Source organism: Oxyura jamaicensis, chromosome 2 (assembly GCF_011077185.1).
Source record: "Oxyura jamaicensis isolate SHBP4307 breed ruddy duck chromosome 2, BPBGC_Ojam_1.0, whole genome shotgun sequence".
In the NCBI taxonomy this organism is placed as follows: domain Eukaryota; kingdom Metazoa; phylum Chordata; class Aves; order Anseriformes; family Anatidae; genus Oxyura; species Oxyura jamaicensis.
Window position 1 is genome coordinate 157,463,690 of NC_048894.1, and position 14,623 is coordinate 157,478,312.

General features: G+C 52.3%; 1 protein-coding gene across 1 annotated transcript in view; it reads right to left on the reverse strand.

The window, feature by feature from the left end:
* The window catches only part of ZC3H3 (zinc finger CCCH-type containing 3), a gene marked incomplete at its 5' end in the record, with an annotated part of 106,724 nt that overhangs the window by 62,665 nt on the left and 29,436 nt on the right, over window positions 1–14,623 (reverse strand). Inside the window, one exon of the mRNA XM_035317232.1 lies at window positions 13,121–13,270. Coding sequence (XP_035173123.1) covers window positions 13,121–13,270 — 150 coding nt within the window. The remainder of the gene's footprint in view (window positions 1–13,120; window positions 13,271–14,623) is intronic.

Sequence of the window (14,623 nt, forward strand, 5' to 3'; positions counted from 1 at the left end):
AAGCATAATTTCAGAGGCTAGTAATATTTTATATAATCGCCGAGTGGTTTAAATTGAAAACCCCCAACTGAATCAATATTTACTGCATTGAAACGAAATGAATAGTAATAAGTCACTAAGCTCCCTGTCCTGTTTCATAAAATAAAAAATTATAAAAATGAGCACAGGCGCAGAGAGACTATCGCATTAACTTTTACGGCACTCGGGGAGTCATAACCGACTCTTCTCATCAAATAAAAATTTTTAAAAACCTGCCGGAGGAAGCCTGGCTTCAGCATCGCCGACAGAAAACGGCGAGCGGGAGGCGGGAGGAGAGGGAGGGCAGGCGGCGCTGGCTCCCCCAGCGCCTTTCCAAGCAGAATTTCATCCCAAATTTCACCTCGATGCCAAGGCTCCGGACAAACCCCGGCACCCAGACCCCACCCACCGGTGCCTTGGGGACAGCTCGATGCCACGCTCCGGTCCCGGACTTGCCAAAAAGCTTTGCAGGATAGATTGGGGCTTCCCAAAAAAGCTTTGCAGGATAGATCAAGGCTTCCCAGGCAGGGCGGCTCACCTCCATCGCTCGGGGCTGGAGGTCTGAAAGCTGGGGGAAGCATCTCCCGAAGCCCCCGCTTCTCGGAGGGGTGTTTGCCAGCCGGGCAGCGCGATCCGTGTCTTCTTGCAGCCCTGGCATTTCACTAGGGTGTAATTATGAGAGGTGTAATTAGAACGAAACACCTACAGCACCTTGGTCCACGGACACGTGCTACGTTTCAGCCCTGAACCGGGGAGAAAAGCACGCGCCCCTTGTAGGCTTTGGAGAAGCAACCTCCCGAAGACCACATCCAAGACCCATGCCACCGGTTGAGGACACCGAGAGCTTCCCCCCAGCACCATCAGTCAACATCTCCTCTTCCCAAGCACTGCTCAAAGCCATTCGAGTGTTCTTCATCCCACAGAAGGAATAACCCCACGCAGGAGCATTGCCTCCTGCCACGGCGCTGAAGCGCGCGGGAGGCAGCCCCGGGCGCGCGCCCGTCTTCACATTTCACCTTTCCGAGCTCTTTCTTTACCCCTCGTGTTTCTTGCTCTGTTTCCGAAGCTCTTTGCCCGGGTTCCCAAACCTTCTTGTCCGTGCTTAAAAACAAGATGTGAGCCTTGCAAATATTAACAAAGCCAGCAGGTAATTAAGAGAAATGCGAAAAATACGAACTCCTTTTTTTAGCTCACTTCGCCAAAGCCAGCGCCCGTCCCAGGCGCACTTTGACCGCCAGAGGGGAAGAAAATAAATTGTAAATAAATAAATAACACCTCTCATTGCTTGGGACTTGGGTGCTGGAGCTTCCCAGCACCTTCCCACCTCTCCCGCCAGCCTGACCGTGCGCCCACCACCGCCCCATGGTGGTGTTGAGCCATTTAACCCGATAAACAATTAGGAAATCCGGATTTGGTGGGAGTGGGACGGATTCAAGCCGCAGGAAATTATTTGTAATCGAAACATACTCCGGGCTGCAAAAACCGCTGATGCCTCCGGACAGGTGGCCGCGGCACTCGTGCCAAGTTCGGGAACCCCCCCGGCCCCTTTTTCTTCCCATTTTCCCAGCGTTAACAGCTGTGACCTCTCAGACCTCCCCCTGTCCTTCTGCAAATCCTTCTTCCAGGCGGGTCCGGCCACAGATGTCGGCGAGGGTCCCCAGCTTCTCGGGGAGCTCGGCCGTTCCCCTATAAAACCAGGGACGTGCCAGGGGCTGATCCAGATCTCAGCCCCGGTGCTGGGATGCAGGGATCTAGGGGCAAGGTGGTTCAACAGGCGGATCAATCCAGACATGAAACAAAACCTTGTTATTTCCAGCAGCTACAGAAAGAATTTCATGGAGAGGTTGTTCGGGTAGAGGCATCCAACACCTCTTCCAAGTCCTTCCACCGCTTTTTCTCAGTAAAGATCATCCGACGTGGAAAACACAAACGCTGTAACCCCCCCAAAAATGCTGTACCCAATTTCCGCCGCGTGTGGATGGATACCAAGCGATGCCGCGTGCCCGTCGGTGCCTTCCCAGTAAGGCTGCGCTGCTTCATGGAGAGCCTTACTGGTCAAACTGGGAGCTGGACGCGCTCTTCCCCAGCTCTCAGCCCCACGGGGAGCATCCCAACCAGCAGCCGAGAAGGGTTTGCACCCCGCAAATGCCTCCAGATGAAAAAACTAAGTTATTTTTCTAGGTATCAGTCAACTCCTCGCATCCAAACAGCCGGACGTGAAAGCCCAGCATCGAAAGGGGGGGAGGTGATGATGAGGGGCCGCATCCTGCAGCGGTCACCGATCCACGAGCGGCTTCCCAGCCCCGTTGGGGAGCGCATTTATTTCTCACGCCGGGACGAAGCAGATGGAGCCATCCTCCGGCCCGAAAGAGAGCTCGACGTCTGCTCAGCCTGGAAAGAATTAATCAGCCTCAGACGGAGCTCGAGCGCCTGCCAAGCGAAGCGACCTCTGTGCCCCCGCAAAACCGCTTCGCCCTCTCCTTTCCCCGGGTCCCGAGGCGCCCGCGGGCGCGGGGCAGCCGGGCTGCCGGCAGCATTTGGCCGCGGCTCAGAGCAGGAGCTAACGAGAAGCCATCGGGGTCAGACCCGCGGAGCACGGAGCTGCCACTCAGCACAACCCGGAGCTCCTCTGCTTTGTACGTGCAGGGTTTCTTTATTTATTTTTTGGGTTGTTTCCGTCCCAAATTTCGCGGCAGCGCTCGGCACGGCGAAAACTTCTCGCGCCGAGCCGAGGGGCTTGGAGGAGTCGCAGGTTTGTAGCAAAAATTATTCGGGGAAAAGGGAAGGGAAAGGGGAAAAAAAAAAAACAAACAGCTCTGCCATTGCTATTCTCCTAGGAGGGCAGAAATTTAGGAATGAAATCCATTGTGCAGCTGTCACTGGCAGGTGAAAAAGCAGCGACACTTGAAAATGCCCGGCGCCAGAAAAAAATAGCCTCCAACTGCTCCGCCGTGAGGTGGGATTTACCAGCCTGGGAAAAAAAAAACGCTTCCAGAGGTTACGAACCGCTTCAAAATGAGCCGAAAATACCGAGCGCGTGCACTTTGGCTAACTGCATCCCCAAGCAGATTTCATCTTTCCAGGACTGCTTGCTTGCTGCTGAAGCCTGGGCTAAAAAGGGCGAATGCCTAAAAAGGCCTAAAAAAGGCCTAAAAAGGCTCCTATCATGCAAGAATTTATTTTATTTCTTTTTTTTTAGAGGCGCAGCTGGCGCTTGGGGATTTGGATGGACGAAAGGAACAGCGGTACCGGGACCCTCACGGCCCCGTGAGACATTTTATCCTGGTATATCCGGGAAAAAAGGCAGATAGCCCGGGGCAAATGGGGCCAAAGGGGTTTGGAGAGCTCCTCCAGTCCCCAGCGTCACCACGCTCGGTCCCGGTGCGACAAATGAAGAGTAATGGCAAGCCCCAGCCTCCCGGCTGCCGCAGGGCTGCTTTTAAGGTGGGACAGGGGCAACCCATAGGACCCTGCCCTGCAGAGGAAGAGCAAACCTTCCCGAAAGCCAACGGAGAGGAAGACGCCGTCTCTCGCCCGTCTCAGGGTCCCAGCACCTGAAAACGGGCTCCCGAAATCGGTGCTGAGGCTCCAGGTGAACCCCCGTGGTTCTCTTGCGCCGGACGATCCGGCCCCGAGCCGCAAGCTCAAAATCCTCCACGTTTAATGCGCGTTAAACCTCCTCGTTCGGGATATCCCGCTTTTCCCCGCTAGCCCCTGGGGCATCTTTTCGCTCGGTGGAAAGAGCTGGGAAAGGTTGTGCCGTGCCTCCAAGCGGGCATCCGTTGCTCTGGAAGATGGTTTGAAAGCCCTACAAGCCCTGATTATGCCCACGTGGCTCCCCAGAAGGAGCCCTGCTTGCAGCCTCGGTGAGATTCGGCGCATTTGGCTCTTTTTTGGTTGGTTTTCCATTGGGTTCATCCTTTTCTACATGACTTTTGGGTCAAAACAGCATCACACGTGCGGTATGGCTATGGGTCGGTGCAGACCCATGTCCCCGTCGCGCCTGTCCCACCCCAGGCACTGGGATTTGGGTGAACGCGTGCAGCTGAAGTCACTTGAGAGGTGGCTGCACCGTCCTGGGAACCTGTTCTCCTCCTCTCTGCCTCCTTGGAGAGCCAACATCCACACGGCAAACTTCATTTCAGCAAAACCCTTTGTTTTGTCTCCCTCGGGATGTCTCGGGAGCATCTTTGGGGTCAGTTCCATCCACGAGGAGCCTCCAGACCTGCCCTGTGAAGGACCCCAGCGCAACCGGGATGCTCCGTGCACGCGCCTGACCTCCAAGCGTCGTCCTGAGCCAGCCTAAAACCCTGCCGGGGATGCCACCGGGGACAGGACCGAGGCTGCAGACGGCTATAGAAAAGCACAAGCTCTGCTTTTGGGGGGAAAAAAGAAAAGGAAGAAGGAGGACACGTTACCCTTTTACACGTAACCCGGGGTCTGGAGTGGCTGCGCATCCGTACGAGTTCCCGGCAGCCAAACCACGGCTTTCTGCATCTCCGTCCCTACACGCAGAGAGCAAGAGGTGTTCCGGGCTCCGGATCTGTGGCCGCATTTAAGCGGCCACAAGAAGAAGCCTGGTCGTCTCGAGGTGCCTTAAACCACGGGATTTTATGGCTTTTAGGAAAAAAAAAAAAAGGTTATTTTTGGTACCTGTGCAGGAAACGCAAGGCGCTTCCCTTAAATAACAGCGCATGGGCTACTGGCCGTATCCTGCTAGCTCAGAGAGGGAGGGAAATAAGTAGAAATTCTCCAGTTTTGGAGTCAAACAAGTCCCACGCCTCCTCTCTGTCCTCAAAATAAGCCGCTGCAGATCCGGCACGCCATGAATCCACAAGATCTCCCCAGAAGACCGCGTCCCAGTCTGGGGATTTGCGGGCTGAGGAGGGAAGGATGTGCCCGGCGCAGGGGGGCTGGAGATCTCCTTCCTGCCTGTACCGGGCTCTGGGAGGATCTGCAAGAGGGGCTGATCCAAGATGAACGCAATCCCGAGTAAATAACCCATAATTGCCTCCCCAGGTTGGGAAGTGACACTTTTATTTTTAATAGAATCAATTCCAAACTCCCCTAACTCCATTAAGCAAAATTAAAAAAAGAAAATCCCATTATTCTGAAGCATTTCCATATGCATTTAAAGCTGGTCGTTAACCCCCGAGTCCCGCTTTTATTTTGTTTTCATTAGTTCCTCCGAAGCAAAGCTCGATTACGGCGGCCGTCCCTTCGGGGAGGAGCGCGGCGCCGCCGGCGGGCACCGGTACCAAGCACTCTGAAATGCGGGGAGGGGAAGCAGGGGGAGATGCTCGATCCCACCAGGGCACGGGGTGATCCTGCAGGACCCGGGGAGGTTCGTCCGGGTGGAGGACGGGGACAGGGGGACGCGGAGGACGAGCGGGGACGGTGCCCAGGAGCGGCGCCGCCGCAGAGCCGCGCGGCTCGGAGCCAAGGCGAGACGCTTGCTTGGGAAATCGGGGCGAGATGATCAGGCCCCGATGCCAGCTCTGAGGGAAATAGAAGGAAAAAAAAAAAAAAAAAAAAAAAGGAAAAAAAAAAAGAGATTGAACGGTAAAAAGCGTCTTTCTTTCTGCAGGGGGGGAGCGGGGAGAGCATGAAAGATTAATCCCGAGCTTTGCTGAGAAGAGGCGGCATTGTTTTTTAAAGCCTCTAACTAGTCCCGAACAGAAACTGGATTACGTTAGGCCAGATGTCAGGACTTCCACGAAACAATGCAGGGCTGTGTATCTCATACCATCCTCATTAAAAAGATTAAAAGTACTTCCCATAGAAAAAAAAAAAAAAACCACCACGTTTTCAGACGGAAGCCCCGGTTTCCTCCTGCCTGTAACGTCTCCAATCCGGGCAGATGAATTTCCCTGTAATGAGATGTCAGTTTGGAGAATGGTTTAACATCCCTTCAAAAAAAAAAAAAAAAAAAAACCTCTTATCCCTAAACCTCGTCAAACCGCGTCGAGATTATTAAAAGAGAATTTACCACACAGACAAAAAAAAATAAAAAAATAAAAAAATAAAATAAAATAAAACAAAACAGAAGCCGCCAATTCGCAGAATCCATGACACGGCCGTTTTTAAATGTGATGGGAAAGGCTTTCCAAGTTATCTGCTTAAACGCAGGCTTTCTGTTTACTTCTCACTTTCATGTCAAATGAATTTGGGGAGAAAAAAATTGACAGGAGCTTTAAGGACATTAGTCACATTTCGACTCCTTTTCAGCTTAACGCAGCGGAAGCCGGGGAGGACCGGAGCGAGGCCGCTCGTCTTGATAAAAGGAAATTAACCCCGCTGCCACGGCCTTTGGCCGCCGGGTTACGATGTCCCCGCTCCTTCAAGGACCATCCAGGAGCTATCGGAAAAAAAAATCCCACCGGAGCATTCCCTGACGAGGCATCGAGATAAAAACCTCGGCGCCCCCTCCCCGGGGTCGCTAAAGCAAGGGGATAAAATACGCGGAGCGAGGAGAAAAGGCAGCCTTTGCTGAGATCAAGATAAAAAGGCAACAATCCCTGTCTCCTCGCAATATACGGTGGCTTCGATTAGAGCCTCTCCCCCGCAGCACTCAGCAATTAGCAGCGGCAGCCGCCGACGTTAACATTTTTCTCCGGATTCTCTGCGACTTTTGCCGTGACGTCCCGGCCCCGCAGAAATACGGCTTTGCTTTCTCTTTGTACATTACGACCCCGAACGGGGCTCGCAGCAGCTGTCATCGCCCCCCAGGCTCGTTAACATGCCATCATTTAATGAGTTTTCCTCCTGGCACGCCGTGCCAGCGTCTCCGGACTGTCCCAGAGACACCCAGAGCCTGGCACCGCGCGCGTTTTGGTGGAGAAACCCCAGGAAAACGCTCGGCCATTCCCCGTCTCCCATCCCCGTATGGCTGGGGTGGAGACGTCAAGGTCTGCCCAGCACGAGGATGTCCAAGGAAATAGGGGAAGCCCTAAAAGTCGTGCCCTGCACAGCTCTCCAAAACGAAAAGCGTGCTGACTTCTCCTGGAGGTGCGTCGGAGCGAGCCCCCCAGAGCAGCTCCTGCTTAGCAACACGGAGAAATAATTACGTGTGATTTATTCACCTCTGGCTTCTCCTGGATGTCTTTGAGACGGTGGGGTTGGGAACGGAGAGAGCGGGACCCAAGGGAAGCCGCCTCTGCCTGTCCCAGCCCTGAGCACCTGGGGGGTCCACACCTCCTGCTGCGAAACGCATTTGGTGTTCAGGAAATCCTTTATAAAAACCCAAATGCCCAAGATAAAATCCCGAGACTCAAAGACCAAGACTGTGCTTGCAAATGGCTTCTCCGCCCGTGTTGCTGCTGGATTTTGGATTCTCATGGTTGGATCAGGAATAGCGTTTGTACCAAGTCCTCTCCAACCAAGCCTCCAACCAAGTTCAGGAACCCTCTGGTTCCTACACCCACCACCCCCAGGAGCTTTTGAGGAAGAGCTGCGAATCCCTCGAATGGAAGCTGCAGAACGAGCCGAGGGAGGTGTCTCCATACATAATTAACGTAATTACAGGTAGACTCTGGTCTCAAAGCCTTAAATCTTAAAATCCTGAACGCCGTGAGGTGGTGATCTCCAAAGGAGGTGGGGCTCCTTACCCAGCAAGAACCAAGCAGGCGAAGCAGAGACGACGCCCGCGTCTCCCACTCGCTCGCCCGTCCTTCAGCAAGGCACCACAAATAGGGGGGAGCACCCCCAAAAAGGGCTCGGCACCCCAGCGTGAGACTGGGGGAGAAGGTGATGACGTTGCACAAGAGAGGAGGAAGGAACAGTGGCCTCCACATACCCTGACTTGATAAATTTGCTGGTCAGCAGAAGCTAGAGAGGCAATATTGGGTCTACTGGACAATGAGTTGGGTTGAGCAACTGGTGGTGGATGTCCAAACATCTTGGGGGAGAGAGCAAAAGAAGACAAAAAGCCAAAACTTGCCCACCACGAAGGAAAGGAAAGGATGCGACGGGGAGGTTGGCACACCCGTGCCAGCTGGAGCACGGCACCCCAACCTCCTGAAAGGCCAGGGACCGGCAGATATAGGGCAGGTTTTCATCCTCTCTGACCGTATCTCCACACTACCCAGCGCATGACAGCAGGACAGAAATTAAAAGAATCAAAATCAACTCAAAAGGCATCACCACGGAAGCAGCACTGGCACCCGGTGCAGAGGCCGAGCACCCATTTCCGCAGCTCTAACCACCCGCTGGAAGGTAAAACCCCAAAGGTTGCACGTGGTGAGGGCACGACTTGAGCCAACGAGGCTCCGGTTCCAGCCTGGTCCTTCCACATCGCTCCAGGCCAAGGAACAGAAAGAAAAGAAGAAAACAAAACTAAAACACACAAGCTTATCCTCTGCTGACGAGCCTTTTCGACTGAGCAGGCACTTTCCCTGACAAATGTTTTATTACCTTCTTCTTCACTTATTTATAACGCTGGAGGGTGAAGTTTGTCCCTCAAGAGGAGCTGCAAAGTTTTCTGAAGGAAATATCTGAGCTTTCCCGCCAGCGCCAGACAATATTTGCAGACAGGTTACTTTTCTTTGAAACACATGCATCATTATTTTCAAAGAGAACTGTTCAAAGTGGGTCAGCGCTGAAGTTGCCCGTAAGTAGGATCTCTAAACTCAACATCAGCCCATCTGCTCCCCCAAAAAAAGTCTTGAATCGGGTTTGTCTCTCCGTAAATGAGTGAGCTGGGGTCTCCTTCTCCTGGTCAATGCTCTTGGGACGGTTCCTGGCTGAGCCCACCACACAGCACCAGGCACGTTGTCCCCCAAAGGGCAGCAGGGACATTTCCCCCCGCTACCTTGGGTTGTGTACTCAAGGATTTTGGCTTTCTCTGGCTGGCAAGAAGACCATCGCTTCCGTAGAGCAAGTGGATTTTGCAAGGGGGAGTATCTCCAACATCCTCCTGCTATCACCTTCATCCTCCAGCTCCAACCGAAATGCACCGGGGTGCAGCACCCCAACCACGAGGAAAGACACCCTACCTTCCCCTCTAGTAGTTTCCCCAATCCTACGGCAACCTCAACCCCACGAGGCCTCTGGGCTCGGTATCTCCCACCTGGACACCCCACCTGGGCAAAGCAGGCACAGTTTCGGCCCCGTGAGCCACGGAAGATGCCAGGAGCAGCATCTCGTCCAAGGAAGGCACCGTAGAAGGGCTGAAGACGTTTCCAGGACCTGCGAACACCGCCGCCACTCATCCATCCCGATTCCTCCGTGTCAAGCAGCTCGGCCCCCTCCTGGCCACGGAGAAGATGTCCCTGCACAACTTCCAAGCGATGGCCGACCGCCACGTCAATAGGAGAAAATGACATTTAAGGCAAGCAAATCAGAGCCCTCCCGCGCTGCGCTCCTGCAAAGCGCGGAGAGATAAGGGGGAGGAGTGAAAAGGAGGATCAATAAATCTTCACCTCATTCACAATGATCTGGAGCTCTTATTAAGTAAATTAATTTAAGTTAATTTAACTCGATCATGACTCCCGATCACGGTGATTTAGTGAGGGGGAAATTGCATTAGGAAAGGCCACACTCACTAGATAGAAGAACGGAAGAAAATTAGATCCACTTAGCAATGTGAATTAATATGGAAATAGCAGGTGTAAATTTAACCTTATCAAGAGAGCGAAAATTATCTTCATAAATTTGGAGAAATAGCCCCCAAGTTGCTTATAAATCTATTTAAAACAAAAATATTACAAAAAGTGGAGTAAAATTAATTTAAAATATACTCCCGTCTAGCGCCTCCAGAAAAGTCGGCAGCGGGGCCAAGTTTAAGGCGACCCAGAGGTAAAGGGGAGAAAGCTGCTCGTCCCCAAGGGATCCGCAGTGACTCTCCCCATCACTTGGACACATCCATCTTCTCCTTCGTTGGGTAATTTGGGGCTTGTTCGCAACTGGGGCAATGCCCCCGATGCCCCAGCAAAGGTTTTTTGGCTACGTACCCAAGAAGAGGAGGGAAATATCCAAGACGTGGTTCACAAGATGGACAGAAACCCAGTTTTCTACCTGAAGCCTATAAAGTATTAAATCAGAAAAGGTCACCGGCCATGGAAGACCCCCGCCCATCGCTTTCAAAGCCCCAAAAACCTGGGATTCACAGCAGGAATTTCCCCATAGCCTCAGCTTGAAACGCGCTCGGGAGCAGCGCTCGAGCACGGCGCCACCAGCCCTTTAACGCCATCCTCCTGGCTCCAGGCCAGAAGGGCATTAAAACGAAAAAGTAAAGTTGCCTGCTCGACCCGACACGCACCGAAACGTGAAACGGGAGAGGTGACAAAGCCCGGGCTGCAAAACGGCCCCGGGGAGAGCTGCACGGTCCCCAGGGGGACGACGCGCGGGCATGCCCCGTGTTTCCTCCCCGTCCTGGTTTGACAAAACCATCATTTTTTTTAAAAAAAAGAGCACAGCGAAGCGGCTGGAAAAGCAGCTCCCAGCCCCCTGGGTCGTTCCCTCGCTACTTGTCCAAAGGGATGCTGTGAGCACAAGGGAAAAAAAAAAAACCAACCTAAAAAGTAGAGGAGAAGCATTTGCCATGTGCTTCCCCCCGCCAGGCGGGATGATGGATCGCACACACCGAAGGTACTAGGGAGACGGAGCGGGAGATTTATGGCCTCTTGAAAATATAATTGTTTTTAATTTGCTGATGGCATTTTATCAAGATTTGTCTGAAACAGCCGTAAGATCCAAAGCACGTTATTTAATGAAGTCGAAGATTAATACGGATAAAATTATTCTCCGAGTGGGAGCTCGCGGCCGATTGCAGCAGGACGGGGTCCCTCCTCTGCAAAGCGACGGCCTCGCAGCAAATGAGGCCAGACCCCAAAACCCCTGCTCCAAGCCCCCTCCCCTCCTACCACCCCCAGCCTAATTATCTCACCGTCATTAAGCACATCCACGATGCTGTGAGGTTCACCTCGTCACGGGGCAAAAGGGGATACGATGCCAAGATGACCCCCAGCGTGCCGATGCCCCGATGGGTTTTGGAGTCGGGCTCGTGCATCGGAGTTTGATGCCACAATACGACACCATCGTGCCCTATAGAAAGCCCCCAAGTTGCAAAACCTCATCTTTCACTGGCTGTGAGTGATCACAGAACTTAATCGGCACATCCCAGACACAAATTCCCTTCCCAGAAATAAAATGGGGCGATCAGGGCGGGACGAGCCCAGCCTGGCTCACGTTTTCTCTCCCCAGACCCCAGTTAGGGGCACGTTACCTACAGAGAGACCCTAAAGCAGCAGTTTGGCCCGGAACCCTCACAAAATGCATCACGGAGATGGGAACTAGAAATAAAAATCCATCTTCTGCCAGCGTCTGCCAGGAGCGCGGGGATGGAGGAGAGCGGTGATTTTACCGCGAGCAGCTCTTTGCTCCGAACTTCCCCTGATCGGACTTAAATAAAGAAACAAGATTTGCTCCAAGTGGCTGGTTCGGGGAGAAAAAAAGCAGCCACTTCCCAGGCAAACTGAGGCAGAGATGGGAAGGGCAAGACTGCAGGAGGAAACGGGAGATGACAAAGTGGAGAAACAAATCCTCACCTGCACACCAAACAGCCGGGTACCGTAATTATCAGCAGCAAACTACGAACCCGTGAGATTACCATTGCAGTTTTTACCATAATAACATTCACGGAACAAAAGACGTACTTTAAATAATAATAAATAATAACATTTTTCAGGAGTTTCCATTCAGCCCAAAGAAGAAACGCCAGAATTAGGTTATTTGATGGTCTGGCTTTTCTATCACTGCCTGACAGCGGCGAGCAAGCGAGGAATTTATCTGTCAGGTAACAAGCACGCGTCTGCTAGCTCGATTCAACACAAATACAAGATGAGGGAGCGGGAACAAGAGCATGAGGTTTGTCTGGGGAAAGGACAACGCAAGGATTTGCCCCCAGGGAGCTGAGAACAGGGGTGGCTCTTACAAGCACAGCAGTAACTGTACCAAGAGGCAAAGCAGATGCTCTTGGAGGGGGGTAAGAGGAGATGTGTCGGTCCCCAGACAGTAAAAAAGGGGCTGGATGTGGAGATATGAGTGAAAGGTGAAGAAAGAGGAGGAGGAGGTGGTTCGGGTAAGACCGAACGTAGAAAATTTGTGGAGAAGTCCTGAATTAGTGCCAACAGAACCCACGTTTTCCATCAGAGAAGAAGCACTTTGAAACGGAGGTCGGTACAGTACAGAGCAGACCGGGAGCTTCCGAACTACAACTTTTTGAAAGACCACCAAAAAATACGAAATTTAATTTCAGATTTTTTAAAATACTTTGAAAGTAAACACGTCTTTTTATAAACCTCCCTCTCTTCCTGGAACTTTGCCTTGCTACCCTACAGTCGCTCCAAATCAACCTTCCCTTCTGATACGAACGTTTGTGAAACTCCATGCCGATTCCACGTAGAGCAAGGGGAAAAATCAGGCAAAGTCAAGCTTTAAAAACAATCCCCACAACCTTTTGACTCTCCACAGCAGCCGGCACTCACCAGAAAAGCAGTCAGCCCTTGGAACGCGGCGTGAAGACGAAGGATGTCACTTCTGGAGGAAACCACCCTGACGCCAACCCATGTAGGTGCGCCAACGGAAGGGGACAGTCCACACCGCGTCCCAAAACTCCTTGGGTCTACCCAAGGCATGAATAACGGAACGGGCAGAGCGGAGCAGGCTCTCCTGCCCCAAAATATTGCCCCTGACAAGGCAAACCAGCATTTCAGGAGGAGGAGGAGAACCCGTTCTCCTCTCCGGAGCGGCCACAATCGCCCCATTAGCGGGACGTGTCTCTCTCCGAGCACGCAGTAAGTCTACTGAGGTCTGATATTGAGAGCTGTGTGTGTTTACTCAGCATCCTTACGGCTTATTTAACCACAATGAATTCAAAGAGGGAACGGATACGCAGGAGCAGGCTGCGGGAAGCCGTTTGCCACCAGCCCGGCTCAGGCTAACGTGATTACTAACGCGATTTTACACTTTAAGTCAATAAACTCTGCGTGGAAGCGGCTAAACAAATAGAGAAATTAAGCGATTCTTGCCAATGATGTGCAGCAGTAACGGCACGGAGCGCTCGCGGCTCTCGGGTCCTGCATCCGAGGGGTGGCAGGATTACCTGGATGTCCCGAGGCGCCTGGTCTTCCAGCTGGGGACAGGGCTGCTGAAGGACGAGGAGGGGAAGGCCACGTTCTTCTTCACTATCCTGTAGCGCGTCTTTATCACCTTGTTGGCCGGGGGGCTCCTTGCGAAGAGCAAGCTGGCACCTGCGGGCAAGCAGGAGGGGAAAACGGGATGAAATTCAGACATTCCCAGGCAACACCTCAGTCCCCGACGTCTCCGTTCGGAGCAGATTCCTGCACCGAAACCAACCCCATTCTGAGAACGTTTTGCGGGACGATCTACGCACCAGTTTATCCCGCTGAACGTCTCGTGCCATTACCAGTTGTGTGTCTGACTGGTTTTCTCCGCGCGACGGACGGCATTTTTTTTTTTTCAGCTTTAAGGAAGGCGTCTAATTGCCTGACTTTTATAACATACAGCCATAACCGCCCGGCTAATTAAAGCTGACACTCCAAGCTGAGACTAAGTCTTCTGGTTTTAGAACTGATTTAAAGGGCTGGCTGTTTTTCTTGGAGATGCTCTCGTTAAAATGATCGCAGGGTTGAGAGGGGAGAAGCAGAAGCATTATTTTTCCCTGAAAACGTTGTACCCATCCCCACGTACGCCTCAGAGAATACCGGGGCCTCCTGGATAACCCGGTCCTCGATGGGATGTTGAGATGAAGAACCAAGAAAAGAAAGGAAAAGGCATTTCGAAGTGGCTCTGGGCCCCCGGAGCAACCTGCAGCTCCCCAGTTTAACATGGGGAATATCGTATCGACAAAACACCGGGATTTTTTCAAACTAAGGATGAAGATCATAGAATATCCCGAGCTGGAAGGGCCCCATAAGGATCATCGAGTCCGAGATCATGAGACTCCTTGGTGCTACGCCGTAAAGATGAACGGGTGCTGAGCACAGGGCACACGGAGGGACTCAAAGTCTCCAACTTTGCCTATAAAATGCCAGGCACGCTCACGACACGGTTTGGGATAAAAATTAAACAAGATGTATTCGATAAAGACTCCTCGGGATTAGGAAAGGAGGATGACAAATTCCCTTTTTCTTTCCTTTTTGTCCTAAAAGCTCTTCATTTCCCAGGTAGTTAGCCTTCCTTCACTGAGCCCGCCTCTCAACGTACGAGATCTGGGAGCTGCTCGCAATAAAGATTAAAAAAAAAAAGCTAAAAAGCTCACGCAGGAGCAAGCGGACGCACTGCAAATGCCCAGAGCTTTAAGGAAGGGAAGGAAAAAGAGAGGGAGAAGGACAAAAAGCAAAGTGGCTTTCCGCTATTTCTATGCCCTGGGTCTTTTTCCGACAAAATTCTTCAGGGCAACACTCGTGCCATGGGTCTTTACGGCACTTTGCAAGGTTTGAGCAATAATTGCAATTAGAATTGTGTAAAACAACAGCAAAGTTGGACAAATTTGCTTCCGAGAATTGTTTTTGGGGATTGCAGCATAAAATGGGATGGGGAAGGGAAGGGAAGGGAAGGGAAGGGAAGGGAAGGGAAGGGAAGG